This window comes from Cervus elaphus, chromosome 7, assembly GCF_910594005.1.
Source record: "Cervus elaphus chromosome 7, mCerEla1.1, whole genome shotgun sequence".
In the NCBI taxonomy this organism is placed as follows: Eukaryota; Metazoa; Chordata; class Mammalia; order Artiodactyla; family Cervidae; genus Cervus; species Cervus elaphus.
Window position 1 is genome coordinate 31548158 of NC_057821.1, and position 25682 is coordinate 31573839.

Sequence of the window (25682 nt, forward strand, 5' to 3'; positions counted from 1 at the left end):
GGAGACACTGAGGCTAGACCTCAACATGTGTGGCTCTGGTGCAATAGCAGCGTATGTTACAGGCTGGCACCTGTGATATGGGCTAGGACTGACCTCACAGAAGAGATAACAGTGTTATTTCCCAGGGTTTGGAGTCAAGAAAGGCAGGGAGTGACCCCTCACAGAACGGGCTTTATGCCTCTGTTTCCACACTCCTGCCCATCCCTCCCCTCACCCCACTCGTCTTCACTTTCCCTCCACTTCCCAGCTTCCCAGAGGCACTCAGGCCACTTGACTTGCTAACTCCTGGTCCTGGTGTGGGTTGAACCAACCGGTGACCATGGTACTGTTGGCAGTGCTAAGGCAGGCTAAGTGGGCCCCCACGAGACTGGGTCCAATCTCTCAGAACTTGGAGGTGTCCTCAGCAGGAAGGCTTGATCAGAACCCTAAATCCCTTGGATTGGAAGCTGAATTGCCCAAGAGTGACATTTGACGATGGGGAAAGATTGGTGAGTGAAAAAGAGGGAAAACTAAAAGACAGACAGAGAAAGGCAAGGATGAGGTGACAAGAAGAGCCGTAGAGACCACGAGGAAGAGCCTAAGAGACACAAACTGAGCCTCTGGGAGAGAGCAAGATTGAAAAGATAGCAAAGGACAGGGAAAGTCTGAAGGGAGAGAAATAGAGGCAGAGAGAGAGTGAGAAAGAAAGTGACTAAACGGACGCAGAGACCAAAAATGAGAGACAGAAATAGAGCAACTGAGGTAAGTAAGGACAGAGCAAGCAAGAGGGGAGGAAAGTGGAAAGATACTGAATGAGAGACAAGGGCAGAGACAGAGACTCAGAGAAAGAAAGAGAACCAGACTAAGACACAGGGAGAGACAGAAAAGAAGATATTCAGAGAAACAGGAGCAGATTGAGAGACAATAGAGACAGAGACAGTTTAGGCAGGAGGAGACTGAGGGAGGAGGGTCCAGTGAGAACAACAGTGAGAAGCAGAGACAGGTCAGGGCCTGAAGTCCAGAGACAGACATGCAGCAAGGCACCCAGCCCAGTAGTTGAACAAAATTTGAGCCTGAAGCTGATTTGCAGGGGTAGGAGATGAGCATGAAGAGCCATGTTTATTTGACATTTGACATTTAAAATAATGATATTCACATTGAGTTGTGGAGAAGGGAACAGCTCTCCACTCCAGTATTTTTGTCTGGAGAATTCCATGGACAGAGGAGCCTGGCAGGCTACAGTCCACAGGGTCCCAAAGAGTCAGACACGGCTCTGTGACCAAACAAAAATGACAGAACATTGAGAGTAATCACTATTTATATAACTCTTTGTAACAAAGCACTTTTAATCTGGAGTAGGATGTTTGCAGACACAGGATGGTTTTATGCAGGACAGGTGCTAAATGTGAATTCCTGGGAAGTTCCTCTTTCAGAACAAGCTGGCTTCTCATCCTGGACTGAAGTGGCCCTACTGGAGTTGGTGAGGGTGTAGGGTTCAGACAGCACCCCTATCCTGGCTCTTCTTTGCCAGCCCAAGCCAGGTCTGCAGCTGCTGGGAGATTTTCTGTAGAGAGGTGGGGAGAATTTGGAAAGTTCAGACTCCAGCACTAGTAGAGAGCAGGAACATGCAAATTAGCATGCAAATGATATTGCAAATCACTCCGAGCTTTTTCTGTCTTACCTGTCGTGCAAGGCGGAGGCTAGGTGAGTCTGAGGGTCTCTCAGGTGCCATGTCCAAGCAATGAGAGGCACTCGGTATGAGAACGACTGGCTCAGAGGGTCCCAAAGGCTGTGTTACACTCAGCACATGCCAGGGGTCTGCATCCCCTGGAAAGAAAGGAGAGGATGTTGTGTTGAGCCACAGCCAGATAGACACTAAGGAGTCAAGTTCTGACGGCATACTCACCATTAACAAACAGCACTTGGGTGGCCCCTGGGGTCTGGCCACCATAATAGGAGTTCGTCTGGGTCACAGCCTGGGCTACAGATGAGGTTGAAAGCCCAAACACCTGTTCACAAAGCTCAAGCTGGGAAGGCAGAGCTGGGAGTTGGGAGAAAGGGCACCCAGGGACCTCACAGGTGACATCTGTGGAGAGAGGGATTCATCAATGTGGAGTATATAGCCAGCCCCCTACCTCTATAATAATCATGTACAGAGCCCTCCCCAGTGACAACTGAGACATTTCCAGACCCTCCCTTCTGTGAGTTCATGGTCCTGTCAGAGAGGCATTTAGCCCAAGACACTGATGGCCCAGAATGATCAGGGCTGTGATGGAATAATGTCTGGAGTGAGGTTGGGGGTGTCTCAGAGGGAGCATAATGAGCCTGGACCAGCTTAAGATGGCTTGTCTGGGCACAGCAGAGACTGTATGTTTTGGAGATGAGAGTTGGGCCAGTCACTCACAGTAGCCGAACTCAGTACAAGTTTGGTACAACCACTGCCGGTCACCCACACTGGACACTTGGAGCTCTGTGACCCGCAGCTGTGCCACTGTCTCTGCTCGAGAAATGCTTAAACACTTCTGACCCAGGCTCTGTGTGACAACCTAAAGGACAATACACATACATATATGCAGACATACATTCCTTTCCATCAACCCTTCCCCCCCCACCTCACCATCAAGCCAGGGCAGGGCCTGGAGCCATCAGTCCTACAGGTCAAAGGTCAGAAGTCAGAAGAGTGAGTTTCTGAGTTGTCCTGGGGTCACTGGTCAGAGTTGCTGGGGACCTAGGTCCCTGTGGGTTAGAAATTAAGCTGCTAGATGACTAGGAACTTCTCACCTGTAAAGTTGATCTTGGGCAAGTGAGATCTCAGTTTCCTCAGTTGTGTGTGGGGACAATAGTAGTGTTTACTTCCTAGAACTATTTTAAGAATTCAGTGAGATAATATATGTGAAGCACACCGCACAGCATTTGGTGCAGACATCGATGGAAAAATGACAGCGGGATTGTAGAGGTTGGGAGTCGGAGGGAGTCCGAGGCTAGGAGCCCCGGTCTCTAGGAGAACTGTGTCCCGAGGACAACTGTGTCCCCTGGACGAATGTTTTTCCTTCATTCTACAAATACTATTTGAGAGTCTGCTGTGTGCCAGACGCTCTTGAAGGCCCCAGAAAGAGGACAGAACAACGTAGGCAAAATAGTAAGCACAGTCGCTAACATTTGCCTACTGTGCTCCAGGCTCCCTGTTCCCTAGGGCATACTCTACTACCTCATTTCACCTCCGAGGTCCTTTTGAGATGTAATACCCATTTTACAGATGAGGAAACTAAGGTGCAGAAGGGTTTACGCTTGCCCAAGTTCACACAGCGGAGGTGGAACAGGAATCCTCGCTCTGCTCACTCTTGGCGGTGCTCGGGGTTCTCACCTGCACTGCCCGACGAAGCCCGCGGTAGGGTGCAGAGCCGCTGCAGTTGCCCCGATCCCCAACGAGGAGTCTGCAGAGCGGTCGCACACTCAGCGGCGCTCCAGCTTGCCCATCGTACTGCACCGCACCTCCCACGAGTGCCTGCAGCGCCCCCAAAAGCTCTGCCTGGTCCTCAGCGCGCTCCAGGGACCCGCACACTCCCAGGTCCGCGCGCAGCGCTGCCCGAGCCGCCCCGCTCGCGCGCAGCCGCCGCTCCACCTCCGCAAAGGCTGCGGACGCCGCCGCCCTGCACTGCGGATAGCGAGAGGCAGCGTTGGTGAAGACTTGGGTCCGGAGTTCGGCCTTTCCCTTTCCTTGACCCTCATCCTCCCTGGGCTCCCCACTTTTCCGCATTCAAATTCATCCAGGGGGCAGTTGAAAGTCGCTTTTCGAGGCCTCGCCCTCTTCCGGCTCCTCCTCCGGGCCGTCCCACCCCAGGCCCCGCCCACACTAATACAGCCTCCTGATAGGGTCGTCCGTCCTCAGGCCCCGCCCCCGTATCAGCCCGCCCCTGTTGGGTCCTCCCTTCTTGGTACTCAGACCCATCTTCAGCTCTCGCGTTCTTCCCAAATTCACCCACCTCTCGGGGCTCCCAAGTCTCTGAGACCCCAACACCTTGCAAACTTCAGCCGTTTTCTCAGGCCCCCATCCTAAAGGCCTTTTCCCTTCCCCTATCCCCCTTCGACTGGGCCCCAACTCATACCTCCAGGGATCCGCCAATCGCAGTGTTCATTAGGCTTCTAGACACCACCTAAAGTCCGGCCGCGGGAGAATATCAGGTGACCCGCACCACCGAGACCCTCCTCCCCCCAGGCCCACCGCCCGCCATCCTTACGTCATTATACTTGGAGAAATCCAGTATGGCCCGCACCGGAGCGGAAGAGGCGATGGAGGCAAAAAAAAGATGGGGAAACTGAGGGAGAACAAGTTATCAGCGTGAGGGCTGAAGGACTGGGACCCCATATCTGCCCGCCCCTGTGTCACTCGTTGTGTGATCTCAGGCAAGACCCTACCTTCTACACACCGAACTCTTGTGAAGGCAGATTGGGATGGGGGGATGGGGGGAGGAGGGTGTGGAAGGAGGTTTTCCTATTATCTGAGTTAGGGACCTCGCAGTCCGAATTCCTTTCCCCCAGTCCACCCAGAGGGGTCCCAGGACCTTCAGCCGGGCCCAGGCAGCCAGGGAGCCAGCATAGGAGCCTCCGAAGCAGATCCAGGGGCTGGTGGAGGAGACGTTGAAGAGGCGGGAGAGTGTGAGGCGGGCAGAGGCCACATCCGCCAGCCTAGGGTGAGAGGAGAGGCTGAGTCGGTTCCCATGGTTAGGAATCCCTGAAGATTCCCCGATTTACAGGCGGGGATCCAGAGACAAGAATGGAGAGAGGCTGGCCAGAAGCTAGGGTTTTTTCTCATGAGGTATTTCTGAGGATTCCTCATACCTACACACTCATTTCTGCACAAGTGCCTAGATCAGAGGAGACTCATTTGGAAAGCTTCCACTCTTCTCTTCCAGACTAGGTGGGAGAAGAAAAACCTTCAAGACAGTTTAGGTGAAAATCTAAATTATAGGAGGGATTGGAGACTGTCAAAGAGAGCTACTCAGGAAGAGGAGGGGGCCTAGGCTGGATAGGTTAGGAGGTATTGGTGGAGAGGGAGACACGATTAGAAAAAGAGACAGAGATATTGGAATATATCTAACATCCTTTCTTTTTTTTTTTCTTTCCCTTTGGCAGTACCACAAGACTTCTGGGATTTTAGTTCCCGGATTAGCAGTGATCAAACCCATGACCCTTCAGTGGAATCGTGAAGCCCTAATCACCTAATCACCAGGGAATACCCTAACATCTTTTTTTTTTTTTTTTAATCCCAAACGCTTTCTCCCCTCCCTAACCTTTCTGAAACAGTTTGCGGTTAGTGTCATCCTACTGCAGTTGGAAACTAGTTTAGCTTGTGAAAAGATTAAGAGACAGAGAAGAATATACAGGCAGTGTGATACAGATGGAGACACACAAAGATGGAGACAAAAGTGAGGCAGAGAAAGTCAGACTGATTACAGACAGACACAGAGATAGCAAGCAGAGAAAAGAGAGATAAGTCCTGGGGGAAACAATAAAGTAGGTGAAGGGGGGAAGAAAGAGAAGGGATTTGGTAATAGGAATAGGGTGCACTGAAGGAAGTGAGAGAGGGAGCTAGACAAATACCTGGGGGAAGCCCACTCTTTGAAGAAAGCAGAGTTCAAAGGCTCAAGGAAGCGATGTGCCTGCAAGTCTGGAGAACAGCAAGAACTTCAGTGTACCTGGAGCCCAGTAAGAGGGAGAGAGAGAGGCCAGAGAGCTAACTGGGGATCCTCTGAAGCCAGCATAGGAGCTTCCAAAGCAGCTCCAGGGGCTGGTGGAGGAGATGTTGTAAAGGTTTTGTCTTTGCTCTGAGTGCGATGAGAGACATGTGAGGGATTTGAGCCAGGAGAGAGGTGATCTGGTTTATCGTCTAATGATCACTCTGGCTTCATCTGGAGAATAGACTGATGGGATCAAGGACAGAAACAAGGAGACCAGTGAGGAAGCTGTGTCATCCATGTAAGGGATTCTGGTAGTCTGGACCAGCTGGTCATAGGGTGATAGCAAAAGCTAAGAATACAGTGGAAGAGGTGGGGAAATAAAGGATAGGGAAGGAGAGAGATGCAGAGACAGAAAAAGAAAGAGTAAAACACTGAAAGACAGAGAAGAAAACATGAGACCAGGGACTCAGAGGTCAACTTTGGGCAGTGGAAGAAGAGACAAAGATGCAGAGAAGTCAAAATACAGACATCCTCATTCCCATGACCCCAAACATTCCCTACCCCCACTCACGCATGGCGGCTGGACAAGAAGCGGAGCTGGGCCATGTCCAGCCCCTCAGCAGGTATACTCAGGCCATAAAATCGATGTTCCAGACTTATCACCAGGGCCCCCCAGATTGGGGCCAGATTTGCAGGGTGCCCTGTGAAGAGTCCAAAGGGGATGTGTGTGAGTCGGGTTTCAACTCTTGCAAACCTCAGGCTTCACAGCACTTCACAGTATGCAACTCCCCTTCCTTGCCTCCACCAACTTCCCCCTGTCTTTCCTCACCCTTGCTTCTTACCTCTCATCACTGAGCCAGGTCCAAGGCTGCCTTCACCCCCCAGATGCAGGAATACAGGTCCGTTCTGGCTGGTCCAATGTTGGTCATTTACCCAGTACCGCTAAGAGGTGGGATGGGGAAGAAGAAATGGAATTGTGAGAGTTCTGACCTACTCTTTATTCCCTGTTCATTCTGGTCTCTTTTCCTAATGGATCTTTTTAATCTGACATTGACTTGTTTATTTACATGTTCATTTCTCTCCTGTTTGTCTCCTCATCTAGAATGTAATATCTACAAGGGCAGATATTTTTGTCAGCTCTTTCACTCTGATAACTCCAGGGTCAAGAATAGTGGCTAGCAAGTGGTAGGCACTTGCTCTATATTGAGATAACTATTGTAGAATAATTAATGAATGCAGGTGGATTTAGGAATAAGGTCTATGTGAGATGACCTTTGGAGACTGTGGGGAGAGCAAGTGTAAAAGAGTAGATATAAAAGTGGTAAATCTGTTCATTCAATATATATCTTCAAGTGCCTATTGTGAGCCAGTTCTGGTTCCAAAGCTGGTCCAGATTTTTGCTCCATACTGAGACTTGGTGGTGGGTTTGGTGATTAATCTGAAGGACAGGGAGAAGGGGGGTGGTAGTTGAGGGGCAATGAGGGAATGAGAGTGAATGACAGGGAAAAGGAAAGACTGAAGGATAGGACCCGAGGAACAAAAAAAGTGGGAGGCTAAAGAAAGGAAGGGTAGACTACGGGATAGAAGGCAAATCTAAGAAACAGAGGAGCTAGACTAAAGGGCCATAGGGATACTGACAGCAGATATCAGGTAAGGGTGATGGGGAGAGCAATGAGGTGACAGAGGTGTAGAGATAGGAATAGAAAGCAGAGACTGAAGGGCGGAGTAGGGTGGGCTCAGTAGGGACTGAGAAGGGACTAGGGTGGGCAGCGGATCTCCGCTCTCCTGGCCTTACCTGCAGGAAGGAGCGTCTGTCAGAGGCATTGAAAGGGTCCAGTGGCTGCTCCAACCACCCCTCCTTTGGGAGGGTCACAGAATCTGGGCCCAGCCCCAGGCCCAGGGCTGAGCTCTCCTGAAACCTCAGGATGTGCTCACCAAGGCGCCGAAGGAGGGAAGCTGTGGGATGTGGAGAGGAAAGAGTCGGGCCAGGCCCCCTTGGGGAGGCCCTGCCTGACTTTCAGGATCCTCCTACCTGGAGCTGAGGATGCCCAGAGGGAAACCAGGAGCAGAGGGCCCAGCCATGGCACCGGCCTGATGGCCATGCTGTCTAGTCCTTTGCGGGAGGGTTCTAGCGGCTGTGTTCCTTCCACTCACTCAAGACTTCCTCTATTGTCCCCAGGGCTGGCCTTTCAATTTATAGTCTTTGATCAGGAGCTCAGGTATGTTTACAGACTCTTGTCCTGGAACAGGTCAAGCTTCTGCTGGAACCATTCAAGCAAGGCAGCGACGCCAGAGTCTGTATATAGAGACCTGCGGCTGTGGCCCCTGGATATCCAATTCTCTCTCTGCTCTTGATTTTCTCCTCTCTTATCCCTTGATCTCCCTTCCCTCTGGCCCTCCCTCAGTCTCCATGCCTGTGCCTCACTCTCCCCTCTCCTTCAGGGGCCATCTCTTGTTACCTCAGGAGCCCGTCTTTCCCGCTCCCTCTCTCTGCCCTCCAGCATACTTTCAGTCCCCCTCATTTGCCCCAATACTCAAACTGTTCTCTTTGTTCCTCGATTCTCTTTCCATCTTCTCTCTACTTCAGTCTCTCTCTTTCCTCTCTCTCTCTCTTTCAGTCTTGGTATGTCTATTTTCCAGTCTCCCCTTTTTTTTCCTGCTCCCCATCAGTCTCACCCCCACCCTCTGACCCACAATCTCACCACTTTCCTTAGATCCCTTATAGCACTTTGAATATTTCTAGAGCAGCAGAATATTACTCCTGCCTCAGAATGCTTGCCCCTGCTCCTCTCACTCTCTGGATTCCTATTTCTCCATAAATCTTCATGGCTTCCTCCCTCACCTCACTCAGATCGCTATTCAGAGTCCAGAAAGGATCTTCCATGGTCATCTCTTTAAAAAATTGTCAAACCTGAGCTTGCCAGCCCCAAGGAACATCACAGTTACCTAGGAAGCCTGTTACACATGCAGATTCCTGGCCCTACTCCAGAGATTCTGATCCAGTGCGCCTGGGTAGGAGCTGAGGACGCTGCGTGTCTACAAAGTTTGCTTGTAGTAGTTTTCTGGCAAACAGGATCAGGAATCGGGCAGGGAGCCCAGGGCAACAGTAGGGTCCCCATAAGAAAATAGAGGTGAGGATGAAACAGCCGTCTTTGGCAATAACGAGCAGGCAGGTTTAAAAATCCTCCTCCGAATATCTTGGCCAATGAGAGACAGAAAAACAAAGAAGTGGGAGGCGCTTGGTTGAAGCATCTACATCCACAGAGGCTGGAGCAGGGAGGCAGGACAGCTTTGCGCTCCGAAGTCAGTAGAAGGCCCTGGGGAAGCATCCTGGACCTGCCACTTTCTAGTTCAGTGACCCTGAGGAGGTTTTGTCACCTTTTAAAGACTGTTTCTACATGGTGTCAACCGCCATTCTCTGCCTTTTCCTACTCAGGTCTTTGGCTCAAAGCACTGCCCTAATCCAAAACTGAAATGAAGAAAACACTTCCATGTACATGAGAATGGAAAAGAAAAAAAAAAAAAAAAAAACCTCAAGAATAAATTAACCAAGGACGTTTAGGACATGTGCCCTCAAAACAACAGAACATTGAAATTAAAGAAGATTTAAGTAAATGGAAAGTTATCCTGTGTTCTGAGTCGGAATATCTTAAAATGTTAAGAAGGTATTAATAAAATGGTCCAAACGGGGGAAAAAAAAGGTTAAACCACTAAATCTCCTCTATTCTTTACTCTTCTTCATAGCAATGTATCAGAAGTATAAATATTTTATTTATATAGTTCATCATCTGTTTGCCAGATGAGAATAGTAAGCTCCACAGGGCCAAGGATTTTTCATCTCCTTTGTCCATTGCTCAATGCCCGGTTCTTACAAGAGTGTACACAGTGGGCAATCAATAAATGTTTGTGAATGAAAAATCCACCAACCAATGTTGATGGGGTTCTACTCTAAAAATTTATCTACAATCCAACTACTTCTCTCCACCTCCAGTGCTATCATCTTCTTCTAGCCACCAGCATCTCTGACTTGGACTATCACAGACGTCGCTTAGCTTTACCTCTATTTTCAAAGCAGACATATTTTACTTCTGGACAATGCACTCTTTTCTTTAGTGATTAAAGCAAAGTATACCAGATATTTTTGATCAGCCACAAGACAGGCTGTTCTAGTTAACATAAAGTTCACGCAAATTCATGTATAAGTCAGCATACCATTCCTCAGTATGTGAGGTGACATCCTTTTCCTTGTTAGATATCAGGGCAATACTTGTCTTGTAAAATGTGTTTGGAAGAATAAATGCAGAATAATTTTGCTGCAGTCACCTAACAAATTGGAGATAACCTCACAGACATCAAATTTGGAATGAATGTTGACTTCATTTGTTCTTCAGCAGTGACACTACCTTTCCTTCCCCTCCGCCCCTGCCCCCAGCAAACACAGTCCCAGCAAAAAATGAAATTTCAGCATTTCAGATTTGGCAAAGGGGCATTTTCACCACTCACTGCTTGAAATCCAAATTCTACGTTCATTTAAGGAGGGAGCAGTGCTGGTAAGGCACCATCCCTTTGAAAGAGCTGATGACTGGTATTTTCTGAGAGGGGGCTTAGGGTAGACTTTCAGAGGGTCAGTGGGTTGACATATTCTGTGGAAGCATGGTTCTTCTAGAGAGACTCTTGTTGTTTGGATGGCACTCAAAGGGATGTTTACTGAAGTGAGTGCATCCCTGGCTGGCTCATTTCAGAAAGCAGGGTTTGACAGTGATTGGTTGTGCAAATGTTCACAAAACGATTATCGCGGATAGATCAATTGGTTTAAATTCAGGTCTGGTGGCTACTTGTTACCACTGCTACAGAACAGTCTTTTCCTAAGTTTGTGATTAGTATGTGTTCTCAACATTTTACTTTGGCATAAAGCAAACATTAGTTGTTTGTTTAAATATCCAAGTAATGTATAATAAAAATACTGATTTTATTAGTGATGACCTTTCATTGATTTAGGCCTTGAGGGAATTATACTAAGTGAAATAAGTGAGACAGAAAAGGACAAATCCCATATGCTCTTACTTACATTTGGAATCCAAAAAACAAAATAAATCAAAATCGAGTTCATAGACACAGAGAGCAGATTGATGATTGAGAGGGAATGGAGGATGGGTTAAAGGAATGAAAGGGGTCAGAAGGTACAAATTTCCAGTTATAAAAAAAATGTTATGGAGATGTAAGGTACACCATGGCAGTATAGTTTTTAATAATACTACTATATTGAATATTTGGAAGTCATTAGGAGAGGAGACCCTAAAAGTTTTCATCACACACACAAAAAATATATGATATATGTAAGATGGATGTTAAATAGACTTACTGTGTTTCATTAGTTTTTTCCAAGAAGCATTATAAAAATTTGCTTTTTCTCTTTAAAGCTTTGTCTCTGATCTCAAGGGTGTAAAATTATTCATAATGTTCCAGGGACTAGCAAGTCTAATTAATTTCCAGGTCTCCTACATTGCAGGAGGATTCTTTTTTTTTTTTTTTAACTACTTTAGGTAAATTTAATGACTGTAAAAGCTGTTCACAAAGCAGCAAAGAAATGCATTTTCCATTTCATAGAAAGTTGTTTCACCACTTGAGGCTTGGCTCCAAAGCTTTATCTTTCATTAGTGACCAGTCATATTTCTCCGGCTGCCAGAAAGGACTGACGCCAACCACTCAGGTCAGCAATATGCTGTGGAGTCCTTCAGAGTGGTGCAGGAGGATTCTTTACCATCTGAGCCACCAGGGAAGCCTAATCAATTTTTAAAATTAATTAATTTATTTTAATTGGAGGCTAATTACTTTACAATATTGTAGTGGTTTTGCCATACATTGACATGAATCAGCTTTGGGTGTACATGTGTCCCCCATCCTGAACTCCCCTCCCACCTCCTTCCCCATCCCATCCCTCAGGGTTGTCCTAGTGTCCTGTTTCACATTTCGAACTTGGACTGATGATCTATTTCACATATGGTAATATACATGCTTCAACGCTATTCTCTCAAATCGTCCCACCCTTGCCTTCTCCCACAGAGTCCAAAAGTCTGTTCTTTTTATCTGTGTCTCTTTTGCTGTCTCACATATAGGGTCATCATTACCATCTTTCTAAGTTCCATATATATACTCCTGGGCATACACAATGAGGAAACCAGAACTGAAAGAGACACATGTACCCCAATGTTCATCACAGCACTGTTTACAATAGCTAGGACATGGAAGCAACCTAGATGTCCATTGGCAGACGAATGGATAAGAAAGCTGTGGTACATATACACAATGGAAAAGAATGAGTTTGAGTCAGTTCTAATGATGTGGTTGAAACTGGAGCCTATTATATAGAGTGAAGTAAGTCAGAAAGAAAAACACCAGTATAGTATATTAACACATATATATGGAATTTAGAAAGCCTAATTAATTTTAACCCAGTAATATTTGACTTGTAGATATCAGTGCTCATGATCGGGATGGCCGAGTGGTTAAGGCGTTGGACTTAAGATCCAATAGACATTTGTCTGCGTGGGTTCGAACCCCACTCCCGGTAGAGTTGATTTTGTTGATGCCAAGTCATGTCCAACTCTTTTGCAACTCTGGGGACTGTTGCCTGCCAGGTTCCTCTGTCTATGGGATTTTCCCAATCGAGAGTTCTGGTGTGAGTAGCCATTCCTTCTGTAGGGGATCTTCCTGACTCAGGGATCCAGTTACTTTAGCAACTATTTTATCTGGAAATGATAGTTTCTTGTGCAAAGTTGGGTAATAGTCCAGCATATAGTTGACTCTGAACTCTTTTTATCCAATCTGACAGGCTCTGTCTATAATTGGTGGATTTAGGGAATTTAGATGTAATGTAAATGATGTACTTGTATTTAAAAAAAATCCACTGCCTTATTAGTCACTTTCTATGTTGTCCTTTCTTTTATCTCTTTCTTCCTGTCTTTAAAATATATGAACATCTTATATGATTTGATTATATCTAGAGTGTTGCCTTATCATTTGTATGTCTTAAAAAAAATAAACCTAGGGTTTTCTATATACAGCTACAATCATTCCAAATCTACCTTCAAATTGTACTATTCTGCTTCCTTTACAATGTAAGAAGCTTGCAATAATATACTTCCTCCTATATTGTGTCATTGCTGCCACAGATTTTGTTTTCAGGTATGCTATAATTGTACAATATGCCACTATTATTTTTGCTTAATGCAGTCAGTCATTTTTAGAGTGTTTAAAATTGGGGAAAATATTCCTTATATGTACCTCTATTGTATTCATTTCTGTGTATATTCATTGCTTTGTAGTCTCTCTTCCTGAGACCAGCTTATAACATTTCCTGTTTTGCAAGTCTGATTAATGCACTTCAGTTTTTGTTTGTCAGGAAGGACTTTTATTTCCTATTCAGCTTTGGAAAATATTTTTTGCTTGGTAGAGAATTCTGGGTTTACAGATTTTTTTAAAACGTAACCTCTCATCACTTTCAAAAGCTATTTCATTATCTTGTGGCATACCTAATTTCTGATGAAAAGTCTACCGTTTCAGAGAGAGAGAGAATTAGATAGCTTGGAATTCTCTGACCTTGGAGCTGAGGTTTGATGTACAGGTTTCCTCCACTATCAGAAAGCAGAACATTCCTATAAAACATTTCACAAGCTGAATTGGCATGAAGTGAAGAAACAATTATCTTAGGACACTTCTTACATATGAATGTACAAAGTTAGTGGAGATAAAGCACAGATGCTCACAGACACAGTCCAAAGCTGTGGCGGCCTGACGTTGAGATGCAGAGTCTAATTCCTGGGGGAGGAGCTTGGCGGCCCCACCCTTGCTGCTCCTGATGCGCTCAGCCTCTACAATGGCTCTCTGCAAAACTAGCTGCTGTTCAGTAGCTCAGTTGCGTCCGACTCTTTGCGACCCCATGGACTGCAGCACACCAGGCTTCCCGGTCCTTTACCATCTCCAGGAGCTTGCTCAAACTCATGTCCATTGAGTCAGTGAGGCCATCCAACCATCTCATCCTCTGTCGTCCCCTTCTCCTCCCGCCTTCAATCTTTTCCAGCATCAGGGTCTCTTCTAATGAGTCAACTCTTCTCATCAGATGGCCAAAGTATTGGAGCTTCAGCTTCAGCATCAGTCCTTCCAATGAATATTCAGGACTGATTTCTTTTAGATGGACTGATTGGATCTCCTTGCAGTCCAAGGGACTCTTGAGTCTTCTCTAACACCACAGTTCAAAAGCATCAATTCTTCCGCACTCAGCTTTCTTTATGGTCCAACTCTCACATCTATACATGACTACTGGAAAAACCATAGCTTTGACTATAAGGACTTTTGTGGGCAAAGTAGTGTCTCTGTTTTTTAATAAGCTGTCTAGCAAAACAAGTACTAAAGCAGGTCTTTCCTAAAAATGAAGTGGCAGCAGAGTGAACTTTTGAAAACTGAGAGATACCTGTATTTCATTATCTTGGGAAAATACTTGATCATTAACTTTCCCAATATTTTTTCTGCTCTTTCCTCTCTTCTCACCTTCTGGGATTCTCATCACAAATGTATTAATCAGTAACTCTTAAGTGCTTCTTATTTTTATTTTTTTTTCCTTGATGTTTCAGCTTGGGTAGTTTTTAGGCCTTCAGGTTGATCATTTCTTTTCTCATCCCTGTAGAGTCTACTAGTTAGTCTATTAAAGACATCCTATGTCTCTTGGTCTGTGTGTGTGTATGTGTTTGAATTTAGCATATTTATTTGACTCTTAGTTTCCAAAAATCTACTGAAATATGCCACCTGTTTATGTGTTGGGATAATGTGGGAACCTACTATGTTCCTTTGGCATCTGAAATGGGAGCGGTCTCAAGGGACTAATCTCATAAGCTTTGGGATCTGATGCTATTTCCAGAAAAATAATGTCAACATTGAGTTAAACTGTAGGATACTCAGTGTTGCAAAATTGCTTGGCTGGGGAGGAACTTCCACATATTTACTGGCTAGAAGTGTCTGAAGTGAGTAGTGAAGAAGACACCCAGGAAGAAAAACAGTGCTATTTGTTTTTTTTGTTTGTTTGTGTTTTTGTTTTTCTAATGCACTTGTCAGCTCCAAATTCACCCTTTTAGATTTTTTTTTTTTTTTGGCAAAGGGATCTGGGCCTTTTAAACATTTATTTTCTTGTGCCAGGTGGCACTGAAATTTTGTCAGTAGAGGGTCAGGAGAGACACAATAGGAGGAAAGAGCTTAGCTTTCTGGTTCTAGGAATTCCTGCAGCCATCAGTATCTTCAGTGTACAGCTCCATTCTACTGACCTCCACAGTTGTAGAGAAAAGAAATTAGGTATTCACTGATCCATTCACAAATATTAATTGACCATCATGTGTAGTAAATATCCTAGGATGCCAGAAAGAATTAAGACTGGTTGTGGGGATTATACACACACAAAAAAAAAAGAAAGAAAGAAAAAGAAAAAGCAGTGGTTTCTAGTAACTGCTGGAGTTCTCATTGTAAAGTCTCACATGGTAACCTCATAGATGAAAGCCAAAATATCTGAAGATTGCAAAGCAAATCACTGATAATCTCATTGCATATGAGAGGGGCGTTGTCATCCAACGAGAATCTGAATTGTTTGGTGTCCAAATAGTAATTTATAGTGCTTCAGTCATACCTTGTGTGGAACGATTTTTCATGCAACTTTTTACATAGTTCACTCAGTCTTTACTTATCTTCTTATAAAACTTCCAGTGCCTGCCATCTTCAGAAACCACATCGATGGTAAACATTAGACTCTTAGTTTCCCACATCATTCAGCAATTGGACAACATAGGCTTGATCAAGGTTAATTCCCGAAACTGTGTTCGACAAAATGAAGGCTAACACCTTTCAGAAGGGTAAAGCCTATGAAGAGAGCTCTGCCAGATTTCAATTCAGGATCTTTTATTTATGAAACAAGCTCTTTAACTAGCTAACCCACAGAGCCCTCTTCAATAGAGAAAAAGAAAAATAGATAAAGAAATATATTGTGAGAAAGTTTTCGTTTTCACACACTAGGAATTGCTTTTAGAGAATAATACACATTTTTTTGAAGTGAAAATCAAATGGAAATTCTTTCAAATATGACACTGCTGTGGAGCCTGCTCAAAAGAACCACTTCCCTGGCAAATTGATCACACTTTACTGATGTTACTACATCAATAACCACAGGAAGATGTGAGAGGTAACAAATAATATCACATAATAAGGTTAATTTTTCTAGTAGTCATATTTTAAGAAGCAGAAATAAATGGAATTAATTTTAATATTTTAACTCCAAATATTATCATTTTGACATGCAATCAATAAAAATTAATGAGCTATTGCATGATGTTTCTTTAAAAAAAAAAACAACCTGAATTTAGAAGCATGTGTTAATGTCTACTGTTTTGGACAGGGCATCTTAACCCTAACCCAACATTCTGGGGAAAAGGAAATAATACTCACTTCACAGTATTATCTCTGTAGTTTGTTTTTTTTTTTTTTTTGAGGAAGGGAAGAACTTCCCAGCAATTTTTGAAAAAACCTGCTATCTCCTTTAGGTCCAAAAGTGATTTGATGAATATATCAAATGTGTTTTTGTTTATTTGAAAGGAAAGTTGAAACGGACTTCCTTTTAAAACAAGCCTCCACCACAACGAGAAAAAAAAAAAAAAAGTCCAAAAATCTTGAGAATAGAAAAGTTGGTTACCTTGGTTGGTTAAAGCCTCGTGGAATAATATTAAAATTGGAAGTGTCTCCAAATAGACGCTCTATTTTTCCCTTCTACCGTGGAAATTCCCTGTCGTTACTAGTTGGAAAAAGAGGGTAATAAAATACAATATCAGTTTGCTAAATATTCATGAGCTGCATCCTAGAATCACTATAGAATCTCCGAGGGTTGAAATCTAGAAAACTGGGCTTAATACTCCTTCCTAGCGATTCTCCTCCGCGCCAAGTTTTGAGACGCGTTTACATCAGGAAGTTCCGGATCCTCTGGGACATTCTATCCTCCCCACTCTGCCCCCACTCCAGCCTTTTAATTGGGTAATAGCCCAACAGATCATATATCAAACGAGGACTAGACGCGTGGCAGGTTCATTCTTTTAATTGCCAGCATCGCTTAGAACGCACATCTACTGAGCCAATCAACTTCCGTAAGACAAATATGTGAAGAAAAGTGTCAGTCGCCCAGTTGTATCCGATCCTTTGCGGCCCCGTGGACTGTATCCAGCCAGGCTCCTCTGTTCATGGGATTTCCCAGGCAAGAATACTGGAGTGGGCAGCCTTCCCCTTCATCCAAGGGATCTTCTTGACCCAGGGATTGAACGTGGATCTCTCACATTGCAGGCAGATTCTTTACCGTCTGAACCAAAATACATAAATACTACCAAATGAAAGTCTCCTTTGCATGTTTTTGTTCTTTCCCATCTTCACCTCGATTTCCTTCCCAGACACTTCCACCTTGCCCCAAGCGTCTGAAGTCACACCCAGGAACACCTGGAAAGATCAAGCTGTTGAAAGAGACACCACCCCCAAACTGCTACTTTCTTTGGCTCGTTTGACATCCTTGCTCTCTTCCTGTCGGTTTAATTTCTGCCTCGGATTCCTTACAACTCTGAACAGTCTCTTAGTTTGGTGGTGAGGCTGCGGCGCTCTTCTCTTTGAGATCCGGGGCTGGGCGGGGAGATGAGAGTCTGAATGACAGCTTTCTCAGGTGTCAGGGCGGATCTTTGCCAAGATCGCTGAATTGAGGGGGACGCTATGACTTCATCTGTCCACAGAAGCATCTTTCCACATTCAATTTCTCCATTCGATGTCCTTCGTTTTCCCTCTACGACCCATGCTCCCAGACAGAAATTGTGCAGGGAAGCGCTTAAAGAGGGAGAACCCTGCCCAATGGGGGACAATTAATGAAGAAAATGTTGGTCATATTTTTCTTTTCTTTCTTGCTTCTTTGATTTAAAAAAATTAAGATAAACTTTATATATATATATATATACTGTAACATTCACACAGAAGTGCACAATTCAGTGTTTTTGAGTATATTCCCAGAGTTGTGGAACCTTCACCATTATCGAGTTTCAAAACATTTCCATCACACGAAAATCAACTCTGTACCCTTTCCCCAGTTCTTGGCAACTACTGTCTCTGGATTTGTCTATTCTGGACATCTCATATAAATGGAATCATACAGCATAGGGCTTTTTGTGTCTGGCTTCTTTACTTAACATGTATCTTCAAGGTTCGTTCATGTGTAGCAGGTATCAGAAATTCATTTCTTTTTATGGTCAAATAATATTCCACATTTAATTTTTGAAGTTCTTTCCAAAGACCTTTCTGTCAACTCCCCTTCTCAGTATCATTGAAAGAAACGAGATAAAGGGGACATTTTAGAAGACAGATACTTCAAGCATCCATCCAGACTTTCAGCATCCACTGACTTAAAGAAAAGCGAAATTGCTCTGTGTGGCAGGTACCACGGATGGTTAAAAACCAGATCAGATGATTTACTTCAAAGAATTTTAAGAACTTAAAAATAATTTTTTTTGTTATCAATTTGAAAAAATGTACAAAGAAAGTTTTTTTCCTTCCTCCTGAAAAAAAAAAGGGGCGTCGAGCCAGCCAGGAGTCGAACCTAGAATCTTCTGATCCGTAGTCAGACGCGTTATCCATTGCGCCACTGGCCCCCGTCGTTTCAGGGTTTTATATTAGTCTTTGCTCACTGGAATGGCTGAGAAAATAGTTGTTTGACTATGAAGACGGAAATCAGTTAGACAGGAAGGAGCTGTGGATTCTGGTAAAGCTGATGGGTTATCTTAGGGGTCATTTTGCATGTTACATTCACTTAAAATATTTATAATTATGAAAGAATTTTCGGCCTTGAAGCATCATGTACGTGACAGAACGACTGTGGTTAGCACCTCCCACCTCCCCCCATTTACGTGCATGCTTGTTTCTATTGTTTCTACTTCATTAATTTCTGCAGTCGTTCATCTGTTCATTCGTCAAACGATTTCATTTTTCTTTAGCACTTAGATACTGATGCTGTGTATGGATCAACTATTAACGACCCGTTGAATTTTAAATTTTGATATAGTGAAAGTGGAATAAAACACATTCTTGAGGTATTAATCATATGTTTTCAATCTCACTCTCCAAATAGCCAAAACTCTTTCCAGAGGAAATAATTTCAGACACTGCATCAGAGAAGACATTCTGAAATACCCACCTTCTCAAATTAGGTGAAATGAAGGTCATAATTCAATAAAGGTAAACTCTTTAAGAACTAAGTTCACATAGGAACTTGGACATTCAAAGTTAATATAGTTATAAAATTAAAAGATACCAGTCATCATTACATAAATTGGCTAGCAATGTTTAAGGGCTCAAAGTAGGCGAAACAGGCACGTGGAAATGCAGAAGTGGAAATACAGAAGCGAGGGCAGTCCTTTGAGAGAGAACTGCAATGGTTTGGGTCTGAGTGCAGTCACGGTGCCCACAACTTTTATCCGTACTCTTCCTTCGTTAGATTATTGCCTTGGCCCAAGCTGTGTATCTTCTCTTTGCCTCAGCTTCCTCATTTCTATAGTTTTAAAGAGCGCACGCACACATACACACACCATACGGATATATTTATGATCTTAGATCTTTAAAGTTCCTGCCAGTCCGTTCCATGGTTGTCTGGTTGCTTTTAAATACCAGAGAACTCTTTAAGGAAGCTACCTGCATTTCTGTTATCAGAGCGTGGAATTTTATTACAAGTTTTTAAAAACAAAATTTGAAGCAGAGACTCGCAGCGAGAAACAAATTGCCTCGCAACTCAAGCAGAAAGCTATTGGGTAGCGCTGTGAGCAGGATTTGAACCTGCGCGGGGAGACCCCATTGGATTTCGAGTCCAACGCCTTAACCACTCGGCCATCACAGCTCTGCTTCTGTCGTTTATTTGGACATTAAAATACACATCGTTAGGGCCCTAATTTACAATCCTGCCTACCAATTTTGGCTGCTCTTGCTTATTTGGTATGTTTACTTTAAGTATTCATCAGATCGGTCTGCTCAGCGTCATCCAACTTGTCCCCATCCTGCCAGGCTCCATGCTTCGAAGTCTCACCTCTGAGAGAAGTCAATATTCCAGCATCACAAGAATCCTTGATTTTATAAGATTTTCTACAGTTTTCATGGATTGCCTGGTTTTGCTTCATACTTGGCATGAAATGAAGTAAGTCGTATTAAGGGTGCCTACGATCCTCTTCATTTCTGTATTCCACAAACAAATACACTATGCTTTGAGGCTGCAAGGACAATTGGGCAGGATCTACCAATATTTCAAATGCATATACTCTTTGATATAGCATTTCCACAAATGTAAGAGATAGACTTGAACACATGAGAGTTATATTGTGTTCAAGCTTACACTCTGAAGCATTCATTGAAATAGTAGGATTGGAAAAAAAACCTAATTAGTCAGAATTATTTAACTAGATAAATAATGGCACAACAACACAGTGGAATGCAATGCATATTTAAGACAGACTGATAAAGACTACTATATACATACATATATTATAAAATAAAAGAAAGGTTCAGAGCAATCTCTATAGAATTCTACTATTGGAGATATATTGATGTTAGGTTAAATACACATTTTACAAAAAAAAAAAACCTCTTAAGGATAATCAGTAAACTTTTGGTAACAGTTCCCAGTTGAGGGGCTGGAGACTAAGGAGGTGGAACTCTTTGAAAGCAGGAGGGAGAAATTTACTACATGTCCCTTTAGACTTTAGATGTTATCTATTAAAAAATCAAATAAAAGTTCAAGAAAACATTATAAATGAAGAAGTAGGGGAGAAAAAATTTTCTAACCAGAATTCTCCTCTGGAATGATGAATAGAGCTTCCTTTCTGGAACTCAGCAATAGTCAGCACTCTGAAGGAGGCCTCCCTTGGAGCCTCAGAAGAAGCAAATCACACAGATGAGATTTGAAATCACTAAGGAAGCCTGAGGCAGAAAGGCAAAAAGATTTTGGAATGCTGTCCAAGCTTAGACCTGGACACACAGGCCACAGGCGACATGGGAGTCTCTGGAAGAATCACCTGATCCAAGATCAGATGGTTCTGGAATATTCTTCAGACACTGAATTGAATCTTCTGTTTGTGAGCAACTAGGACAAGCTCAGTAGTTCAGACTCACCCTGACTTCAAGGTCCTTGATTTGTTCTAGGATGTTCTCTCCACAGTGTAATCTCGGTGGACTATTTTGTCCAAAATCGCAGAATTTAAATAGCTAAAACTTCCTCCTTTGGGTCTAGGAATACAATTTTTAACAGTCATCTTTGTTTTGTTTTTCTGCTTTGTTTTTGCAGAGAAAGTAGCATATCTTTCTTTTTATTATCTGTCTTGGCCAGAGTGTAGTTCTGTTTACAGTGGACAGTTTCCCAGCAGTTGTTTTCATGAGAAATCCTTTCCAGTTTCCTGTCCCCAGTTTAGCCACTTAGCCAGTTCACAGTTCTGGTGGTTTCATAGAACTTCCAACAGAGCACTTTGGAGAATTGAATAACCTTGGGATGAAGATGTAAAATCCACTCACAAGTTAGGAAGTTCTTTAGAAATGTGTTTGTGTTTTTTTTTCCTCACCTAGATTTTGATCTTCTTCCTAGTACTCCTACTCTACTAACGAATTTGGGAGACCCAAAGAGGGAGGGAGAACAGGAAAAGGAAGCTGTTTAAAATAACCCCATCCCAAAGCAGTCACACAGACAGGTCTGGCTGTCTCTTGTCGGGGGTCACTGCTCCCTTCCCTGGGTCCTGGGGCACACAAGGTTTGGCTTGTGCGTCACTGGCGGGTATGAGGTTTGATTTTAAACAAATCAAACTTTAAACAAAACAAGACTGTGCCCCCCTACCATCTTGCTGCGGCTTCTCCTTTGCCCTTGGATGTGGAGTAACTTTTTTTGGTGGGTTCCAACATTCAGAGGATGAGATGGTTGCATGGCATCACCAATTCAATGGACATGAGTTTGAGCAAACTCTGGGAGATGGGGAAGGACAGGGAAGCCTGGCATGCTGCAGTCCATCGGGTCGCAAAAAGCCGGACGTGACTGAGCGACTGAACAACAACAAAAGCAGTCACTGTTCATCCCTTCCTCCCTGTCTCCTCCTTGGGAGTTTAACTTTCATCAGAGTTCTAAATGGTTTCTCAGACTCTCTGTGCCACTGTGAGGCTTCCACACTCTTCTATATATCAACATTCCCCTAGGAGATGTTCTTTTTCTTTCCTCCTGAATGGACACCTGTGGGTTTGAGCTGTAAAAGGCCAAATGACTGTGGATGGGTACTATCCAGTGGGAAAAAAAAAAAGTTGATGGAGAAAATGCTGGTAACTTATTATCATGTTTTAAAGCTTCTTTGATTTTAAAATATGTCCAATCTTCTTTCTCATTCAACTTTCTCAATTTCAGGAAGAAGTGGGAGGTAAAAAATCTTAGAAAATGACTCCTTTGATGGCTCTGAAGACTCAGACTCAACTGACAGGCTTGTATGATGGGGCAGCATTTCCAGATGTGAAAAATCAGTTCAGGATAATTTTCATTCAAAATGTCTTAACAACTGGTTTCAGCATCACCTATTGGCCACTGGCCTCCCCACACAGATGGTCAATATTATCCTTAACATAGTTGAGGGTAGAAAAGGATGTTTTGGGGATTGCTGTAGACTGAATGTGCTTCCTCCCACTGCCCCTGATATGTTGAAACCTAATCCTCAATGTGATGGTTTTTGGAGGCAGGTGCTTTAGGTCCTTAAGTCATTCATGAGCAGAATTAGGCCCTTCTAAAAGAGATGGTTGGAGAAGGAAATGGCAACCCACTCCAGTATTCTTGCCTGGAGAATCCCAGGGACAGGGGAGCCTGGTGGACTGTCATCTATGGGGTCGCACAGGGTCAGACACGATTGAAGCGACTTAGCAGCAGCAGCAAAAGAGATGGTAGAGAACTTCTTCAACCTTTCTTGTATCTGAGGATATAGTGAGAAGACAGCTGTCTGTGAGACAGGCAGCCAGGAAGCAAAGTTTCACCAGAGTGAGAATCAACACTGGCCTCCATAACTGTGAGAAATAAATGCTTGTCTTTTAAGCCACTTGGTCTATGGTATTTTTGTTACATAATCCGCATGGACTAAAACTGGGAGAAAGACACAAGTGAGGCTCACAAGACTGAGCCAGTTCTGGAAAGGTAAACCCATTCACTCATGATCAGTTTGCACAACATAAATTTGCCTAAAATATTCATGTAAAAGAACAACAACCAGCTATCAACTTTAGAACACATGGTAAGGTGGTGACGGTCTCTGTAGACTAATTTATAACATATGATTGAAGAGTTGATATACCCCTGAGGTAGGGTAGGTAAGCTGTACAGTAAACTCAGCCAGCCGAAAGCTCAGTTGCTTCTGATGGTCTTTCTGATTGAATATAGAGAAAATGGCACTAGACATGTTAGTAGCTGCATACCAGGTGCCAGGGTATGCGTACATTCTCTCCCCTAGTGAAAGGACATCTGGGCTAGCAGATGCAACTGACATAATCACTTAACCAGATTTACAATAACTGTCATTCTCTATAACAGATTTGCCTTCTATGCTTGAGTAATTGAATAGAAATTTGGTGAATCTGCGACCCTGTACCTTTCAAGTTCTTGATGTTGGCACTAACCTCAGCTATCCCTCCAGGAATATCAGTTTTGAGTTTGGTTTAATTATTTTCATAGAGAAAATTCTGGTGGCGTCTTTTGGCCTTTTATGCCATAATAGCCTTCACTCCATCAGTCATGGAAATGACAGAGAGATTCTGTCTGGAATTGGGAAAGTAATCACAGGGTGGACTTGGAGACCCACTACGCCCTCAGTGAAATGGATCGAAGGCAAAAACAACAACAACAACAACAACAACCCTTCATAGGTTGTCTGATCTTCATGAATATGTACTTTGCCTGATGGACAGCAGTGGTATCTTGTATCTCTAGCAGTTGATGCCAGTTCAGAGCCAATGTCTAGTAACTCCGGAAAAGTCTATTTCCCCTTCTCTAATGCACAATCGCTTTGGTACACGAGCACAGATCCCTTTAGGAAAGACTAGGAGGAAGAATAACAATATAAACATTTGGCAGCGTGCCAATGGTCTTTGTCAAGGGAAACCGGATTTCTCTTCCGTCAGAACTGGTTTAAGTTGGGAAACTTTGCTGCTACAGATCAGGTGCAAGATCAAGGTGCCTTCAGAGTCAGTTCCTGGTGAAGCCTCTTTTCGTAGAAATCCCAGCTCCAAAGAGAGCAACTGTCGCCGTGGCGCGGGCTCATTTCCGCGCTCTGATTTTGTCTCGGGGACGCGAGCTCGCAGGCCGGGTGGGAGTCCAGCCGAAGAGAGGAGGGGGAACGCTGCAGCGAGTGCAGAGCGAAAGCAGGCATCACCGCGGGACTCTCAGGATAATTTCTTTCAATCAAACAGCAAGTGCGAAGACTTGCGGGCTGTGTTATTTTTTACACATAGGGAAATTGAAATCTCTTAAATCAAGTAGCGACGTCTAACAGTTTAGTAAAAAGTGTGTTTCCGCCCGGTTTCGAACCGGGGACCTTTCGCGTGTGAGGCGAACGTGATAACCACTACACTACGGAAACGGCCGATAGTTGCTTCTCCAGCCCTTACATAACTGAGTTGGCTGCCTGTAGAGCCCACGTTTGTTTATGCCTGTGAAGTGATGTTTACGGTTGCAGGGCATTTCTCTCCTTTTCCCTCTGTTTATGAAAACAAACAAACAAACAAAACCCAACTCCTCTCATATCCCCAGTTCTTAAATAAATTCCAGGAGTGGAAAGCTAAGGCAACATCCTGCAGATCCTTTTCCTTCTTTTTTTGTGTATTGAGGATATCCGTTCAAACTACCGCACAATTGCACTCATCTCACACTCTAGCAAAGTAATGCTCAAAATTCTCCAAGCCAGGCTTCAACAGTACGTGAATAGAGAACTTCCAGATGTTCAAGCTGGTTTTAGAAAAGGCAGAGGAACCAGAGATCAAATTGCCAACATCCACTGGATCATTGAAAAAGCAAGAGAGTTCCAGAAAAACATCTACTTCTGCTTTACGGACTACGCCAAAGCCTTTGTGTGGACCACAACAAACTGTAGAAAATTCTTCAAGAGATGGAAATACCAGACCAGCTGACCTGCCTTTTGAGAAATCTGTATGCAGGTCAGGAGGCAACAGTTAGAACTGGCATGGAACAACAGACTGGTTCCAAATTGGGAAAGGAATACGTCAAGGCTGCATATTGTCACCCTGCTTATTTAGCTTATATGCAGAGTACATAATTTGAAATGCCGGGCTGGATGAAGCACAAGTTGAAATCAAGATTGCCAGGAGAACTATCAATAACCTCAGATATGCAGATGACACCACCCTTATGGCAGAAAGTGAAGAAGAACCAAAAAGCCTCCTGATGAAAGTGAAAGAGGAGAGTGAAAAAGTTGGCTCAAAACTCAACATTCAAAATATGAAGATCGTGGCATCTGGTCCCATCACTTCATGGCAAATAGATGGGAAAACAGTGGAAACAGTGACAGACTTTATTTTCTTGGGCCCCAAAATCACTGCAGATGGTTTGGTGACTGCAGCCATGAAATCCAAGATTCTTGCTCCTTGGAAGAAAAGCTTATTAAGACAGCATATTAAAAAGCAGAGACATTACTTTGCCAACAAAGGTCCATCTAGTCCAAGCTATGGTTTTTCTAGTAGTCATGAATGGATGTGAGAGTTGAACTATAAAGAAAGCTGGGTGTGGAAGAATTTATGCTTTTTAACTGTGGTGTTGGAGAAGAATTTTGCGAGTCCCTTGGACTGCAAGGAGATCCAACCAGTCATTCCTAAAGGAAATCCATCCTGAATATTTATTGGAAGAACTGATGCTGAAGCTGAAACTCCAATACTTCAGCCACCTGATGTGAAGAACTGACTCATTGG

General features: G+C 43.8%; 1 protein-coding gene and 4 non-coding genes across 6 annotated transcripts; 1 reads left to right on the plus strand and 4 right to left on the minus strand.

The window, feature by feature from the left end:
* Nucleotides 1–1283: 1283 nt before the first annotated feature.
* PRSS16 (serine protease 16) lies at nucleotides 1284–8768 on the minus strand. 2 transcript variants are annotated; one of them, XM_043908191.1, is made up of 13 exons: nucleotides 8604–8768; nucleotides 7690–7897; nucleotides 7453–7613; nucleotides 6500–6599; nucleotides 6229–6358; nucleotides 4542–4665; nucleotides 4218–4295; nucleotides 4086–4133; nucleotides 3344–3634; nucleotides 2384–2525; nucleotides 1886–2065; nucleotides 1661–1806; nucleotides 1284–1543 (listed from the first exon to the last, which is right to left on the minus strand). In XM_043908191.1, exons 2-13 carry the CDS (start codon nucleotides 7757–7759, stop codon nucleotides 1475–1477), a joined length of 1539 nt encoding a protein of 512 aa, XP_043764126.1. In that variant the 5' UTR covers nucleotides 7760–7897; nucleotides 8604–8768; the 3' UTR covers nucleotides 1284–1474. The 2 variants fall into 2 exon arrangements, with proteins under 2 accessions (XP_043764126.1, XP_043764125.1); XM_043908190.1 differs by having other exon boundaries at nucleotides 7690–7953.
* Nucleotides 8769–12145: 3377 nt separating this feature from the next.
* On the plus strand, nucleotides 12146–12228 carry TRNAL-UAA. Its single transcript has one exon. It is a non-coding gene; the product is annotated as a tRNA-Leu (tRNA).
* A 6060-nt stretch (nucleotides 12229–18288) lies between these two features.
* On the minus strand, nucleotides 18289–18361 carry TRNAR-ACG. Its single transcript has one exon. It is a non-coding gene; the product is annotated as a tRNA-Arg (tRNA).
* Nucleotides 18362–19517: 1156 nt separating this feature from the next.
* TRNAS-CGA lies at nucleotides 19518–19599 on the minus strand. Its single transcript has one exon. It is a non-coding gene; the product is annotated as a tRNA-Ser (tRNA).
* Nucleotides 19600–24267: 4668 nt separating this feature from the next.
* TRNAV-CAC lies at nucleotides 24268–24340 on the minus strand. Its single transcript has one exon. It is a non-coding gene; the product is annotated as a tRNA-Val (tRNA).
* Nucleotides 24341–25682: the final 1342 nt, after the last annotated feature.

Excerpts from the sequence above, each read along its gene's own strand:
- PRSS16 (XM_043908191.1), bottom strand. The coding sequence starts at position 7,759 with ATGGCCATCAGGCCGGTGCCATGGCTGGGCCCTCTGCTCCTGGTTTCC. Across the intron at positions 7,614-7,689 it reads CTGGGCATCCTCAGCTCCAG|CTTCCCTCCTTCGGCGCCTT; the intron begins GTAGGAGGATCC and ends CACATCCCACAG. Across the intron at positions 6,359-6,499 it reads ACCTGGCTCAGTGATGAGAG|GGCACCCTGCAAATCTGGCC; the intron begins GTAAGAAGCAAG and ends GACTCTTCACAG.